Consider the following 5353-nt stretch of genomic DNA (forward strand, 5'->3'; position numbering starts at 1 on the left):
CTCGCAGTCGTGGGCACCACCGAAGAGAGTTCTCTTAACCGGGGCCATTTTATAATCACTACCTTAAATGATAAACTTGGAGAAAAGATCTCTCCTAGTCATGTATTAATCATTGATTAAGAATGATGAATGGCTGCATAAATTAGCTAATTGGATGATGATTATGTAATGGAGTATAGCTAAGTAAAATTAGAGAGTAGCTATTGGGGATTATAGCTAAGATTAAGCATAGTAGACGAGGAATTCGAAGAATAATGATGAGAATTAAGAAGAGCAGGAATTAAACCATGATTACCGTGATTAGGGGCTGAGAATCCTCTTGATTTCCTGATCCAATGAATCCTCAAGATGAGAATTTCGGCAGCACCTTCCTCCTTGCTTCTCCTTCAAAAACTGTGTGTGCCGGTAGCACCTCCCCAGTGTGTGTGTGTGTGTGTGTGTGTGTACTAGTTGTGTGTGTGTGAGCATGTGTGTGTGTGTGAGCACACCTTTAAATAGACTCCTCAAGGCTGAAAATTGATCTGGGTTGCTATAAGCATCTGAGTAAGCACTCAGCTAATGCATTGGCAAGTCCAGTTGCCTACCCACCAAGTGTCCAGTTGGTCAGTTTAACTGGCTCTCACACCCACTCTCTAGCTTGGAAACTTCCCTACAACTCCCACAAGGCAAGAGGGCGCCCCCTAGCTGCTAAAGCTGGCTCAGAGTGGCCTAGAACTTGCTCCCACACAGCCTCGAGCCCCGGTGCCTCCCCGCACAACTTTAGGAAAAATTGGTTTTAGGCTAAAACGGCCCATACGAGTCGGAATTTAATGTTGTAGATTGCTATACTAAGCTCTAACTAAGGCGTACTGGTCCGAGTACCTGCCATATGTAGCAGTCCCCGGGGTTCGAAAATGCATTTTTTTCAAATTCGCAACAGGGGTGCAGTTTTTCAAGATGGTCAAAACTAGACGGGTCCGGTGACCAAAAACTTACTATTTTTGGAAATTTTTCACAAAAATTATTTTAATTCACATTTCAAAGCTTTAAAACATTCTAAACATCATGGCACTGACAAAATTTGGAAAACTGCTAAAAATAGTAACTTTTTCCATTATGATCTTTTCATGGTATAATGGCGCTCTTTTGCTCGCGGTTGGAGACCTTACAAATGAGTTCATTCCATGCCATCAAATTTTTGTGTGCTTAGGTTTTAATAGCTTGGTTATGAACTTACCTATCAAGTCTCACTTGATTTAGATATGATTTGACCAACAAACAATCATTTTCTCTATTTCAGTGACAAACCTAGAAAAAATGTTAATTCCTACGAAATTTTTATCTTTCTTATACGAGGAATCATGGCAAATTACAAAAGAGGCCAAAAAAGTACCGAATGACTATTTGTTGGAAGAAAACGACGCAAACAAATAGCATGCTTTGTGCATTTTTTTCACTTGTATTATTTACAGTCTTATTGATGGACAGTCTACTGTTTTTTGGTGATAATTTTTTTCTAGACATTCAAACTTCATGCTTCATGCCAAAGAATAAACAAGAAAGAAAGAAATAAATCTTTATTACTAAGGGTGCAAATTAGCTAGAACAAACACTGGTAACATCCTCTCATTTTGTCGCATGTACAATCCAAGAGCAAATTAACTACCACAAAGACTACATGTTAAAAGCTTGAAAGCTATGAAAATTTTAAAAATGAAGCCAAATCCTGAGTGAGGAACGAACCCTCACCTTTTATGTTGCTAACATTTTGCGAGAAGCTATCCACGTTTTGATGGTCGAGAACAAGTACCTACATAACCAAACAAACATGATTTTAATACCTCGTATACAACAAATTCTTCTCAAATTGCATAGACTTCATCTTAAATAACATCTACAAACACAACAACAACCGCAACAACCTTCGACTTATATAGGTCGTGCTATTTCTGTGGAAGGTAAGAGCCAAGCAGCATGGAAGCCTATGATGCATGCAATGTCAAGGAAAGGAGTCCTACTAGTTTTGAAAGAATCTTTAAAGTGAGCAAAACACATAGCAAACAATCAACACAACATAATGTGACATCAAAGGAGGCCTCTCCCACTTTCAAGATCACAAGGCAACAACTACATAAGGATAAGTAAGAGCTAGTGAGCCTAGAGATGATGTGGAGAAGGTGGGTGTTTGATACTAGGATACTTGAAGGGAATCTTCCCATTATGGTTGATGAGAGCCAAGGACAATATGGGAGTGTTGCTATTGCTTTCTCCAAGATCCTGTCGACAGATGATGCCCTTAGTTCTCTGGGTGCCGATGGGGTTCAATTTCTTATTGCATGTATCATCAAGAGCTATGTTGCTCTTGCGGATTGGGAGGCATTGGAATCGTGGCTACATGAGCTACAAACTTTGCGAGTTCAGCATGCAAGTAAGGCTTATGCAGGGGCTTTGACAGCAGCTGGACATGACATGAATTCTATACATTCATTTGATGCTTCTTCATATTGTCCTCAACTTCCTCCTACCCAGCCATAGAATTTGCCACCCCTAGTTGGGCTACACTCCGCACTCACGCTCGGTTCCCATGAATCCTACACAGCACCTACTCTTTGCACTGTCTCTAATGCGCCCAGGGCCCGTGGTGATTAAGCACTCTTTTATAGGGTTGATGTGGAGTTGTAGCTCTATGGTTACACATATGCAGATTGGGTTGGTAGCATATACAATTGCAGGCCTATTAGTGGATTCATGTTTTTGCTTGGGAGTGCTGCTATCATATGGATCAGTAAGAAGCAACCTACGATTGCTCTTTCAAGTACAAAGGTAGAGTACAAAGGTGCTGTAGTGGTGGCATGGGAGGTAGCATGGTTGGAGTTTCCACTTCAAGACTTTGGAGTACAAGTACATAGGGTGGTTTTCATAAATTGTGACAACCTTAGCAACATATAGTTGGCACAAAACCCAATGTTTCATGGAAAAACAAAGCACATTGAGGTGCATTACCACTTCATCAAAGAGAGGATCTTAAAAGGCGACATCAACCTTGAATATGTGGCGACAAATGAGCACGTTGTAGATATCTTCACAAAGGCCCTTGGAGTGGAGAAGCTGTGATGATTTTGAGTGATGCTTGGCATACAGGAGATGTCATTGAGCTTGAGGAGTGTTGAGATGTCAAGCTCAACATGTATGACTCCTGGATGACTATCATCAATAGTCATCATCACTTGCACGCCCTGGTGGATACACATATCTTTGCTAGTGATATTACAACTGTATTATACCAAGTTGGTCAACCTACTGAGGAGGTCTTGGATGAGCAACAAGAGAGGCAACCTCTAAACACCCCTCAAGGATCCCGTGCTGCTCAATTGGGGCTGGGGAAACCACAAACAAGGAACAACAACAACAACAACAACAACAACAACAACAACAACAACAACAAAAACAACAAACCCACGACCAAACAAGTGAAGGGGCACCACCTAGTTAGAGAGCGAACTAGGACGTTGAAGAGGAGAATCCCTGAGCAATACAAGTGATAAGGAAGGGTATATTGTAAGGTCTCGGACCCCGATCAAAAGAGCACCATTGTACCATGAAATGAACATAATGGAATAAGTTACTAGTTTTAGCAGTTTTCCAAATTCTGTCAGTGCCATGATGTTCAGAATGTTTTAAAGCTTCGAAATGTGAATTAAAATAATTTTTGTAAAAAATTTCCAAAAATAGCAAGTTTTTGGTCACCCGACCCGTCCAGTTTTGATCGTCTCAAAAAACTGCACCCGTACCCCGAATTTCAAAAAAAAGCATTTTCGGACCCCGGGGGCTGCTAAATATGGCAGGTACTCGGGCTAGTACGCCTTAGTTAGAGCTTGCTATAGCAATTTTCGGCAGCACAATCCGACTCGTATGACCCGTTTTAGCCTAGAATCAAATTTTCTCAAAATTGCCCGGGGAGGTACCGGGGGCCCGGGACTATGTGGGAACAGGTTCCAGCCCACTCCAGATCAGCTTTAGCAGCTAGGGGGCGCCCTCTTTCTTTGTGAGAGTCCTGGGAGATTTTCCAAGCCAGTAACTAAGTCTCAGAGTCAGTTAACCAAGCCAACCTGACACTTGGTGGGTAGGGGAACTGAACTTGCCAATGCAGAGACTGAGTGCTCACTCAGATGCTTATAGCAGCACAAATCGATTTTCAGCTTGTAGGAGCCTATTTAAAGACCTGCACACACACACACACACACACACACACACACACACACACACACACACACACACACACACACACACACACACACACACACACACACACACATGCTCACACACACAGTGCACACACACACACACCTATACACACTCTGGGAAGGTGCTGCTGGAACACACACCTTTTGAAGGAGAAGCAAGGAGGGAGGTGCTGTTGAATTCTCGCCTCAAGAAGCTCGATTAGATCAGAGAATCGAGAGGATTATCAGCCCTTAATCATGGTAACCACGATTTAATTAATGCTTTTTGCAAATCCTTTTCATTACCACCTATATTTCTCTTCTATTATGCTTATTCCTAGTCGTAATTCTCTATAATTACTCTCTAAATTCTCCTTAACCATATTCTATTATGTAATCATCATCCCATAGCTGAATTATCAGCCATTCATCACTCTTAATTAATGATTAGTGCACGATTATTAGAATTTTCTCTCTCTAGGTAGCATAGAAATTAATCGGTAAGCTGGTAATTGTGTAGATTGATGAGAATCACTCTTTCTATCACGCATTAATATTGTAGCTGATTTAGATCCATCTCTGTTATGCATTAAGATATAATTAAGGTAAGATTAATCTGTCATTAAGTCTCTAAGAGGTGGTTTTTCTCACACCTATGCATGCGGTGATTCTGCACCCTCTAATTGCTAGGAAAGAGATTAATCATACTTAATTCATCTCTCTGATAATTCCGTCAGTGAAATCCTACTATTCTTAATCATGTAAGCCAAGTAATTTCTTTAGAGCCGGTTCCCATAGGATTATGTGTCATCCATAATGATTGCTATATGGAAAAATCTAAACCTCTCATGTAGCAGGCATTGTTTGATGTTGCTAATCTATCATTTGGCTTATTATGACGCTTACGGACATTAGCTATTTTCCCCAGGTTAATTACTTAAAATAGTGAGTTTAAAATGGCCCCGGTTAAGAGGACTCGCTTTGGTGGAGCCCACGACCACGAGGCAGGAACGAGCAAGGTGAACGGGAAGGGAAAAGCTCCCATGGAGGAACAAATACCGGCCATCTCACGGGCCATCGACGAAGAAATGGAAGAGGTAGGTCATAATTTTATTTAAGTCATTTGAATTAACATTGCACACGTTTAGTTA

General features: G+C 41.2%; 1 protein-coding gene across 1 annotated transcript; it reads left to right on the forward strand.

Moving 5' to 3' along the window:
* Window positions 1–2145: 2145 nt before the first annotated feature.
* On the forward strand, window positions 2146–2514 carry LOC147429156 (uncharacterized). Its single transcript, XM_086495713.1, has one exon. It carries the CDS (start codon window positions 2146–2148, stop codon window positions 2512–2514), a length of 369 nt encoding a protein of 122 aa, XP_086351839.1.
* Window positions 2515–5353: the final 2839 nt, after the last annotated feature.

Source organism: Adiantum capillus-veneris, chromosome 22 (genome assembly GCF_014529385.1).
Source record: "Adiantum capillus-veneris isolate H3 chromosome 22, ASM1452938v2, whole genome shotgun sequence".
NCBI lineage: Eukaryota > Viridiplantae > Streptophyta > Polypodiopsida > Polypodiales > Pteridaceae > Adiantum > Adiantum capillus-veneris.

Bases quoted from the DNA above. Each gene is read 5' to 3' on its own strand.
- LOC147429156 (XM_086495713.1), top strand. From the start codon at position 2,146: ATGTGGAGAAGGTGGGTGTTTGATACTAGGATACTTGAAGGGAATCTT.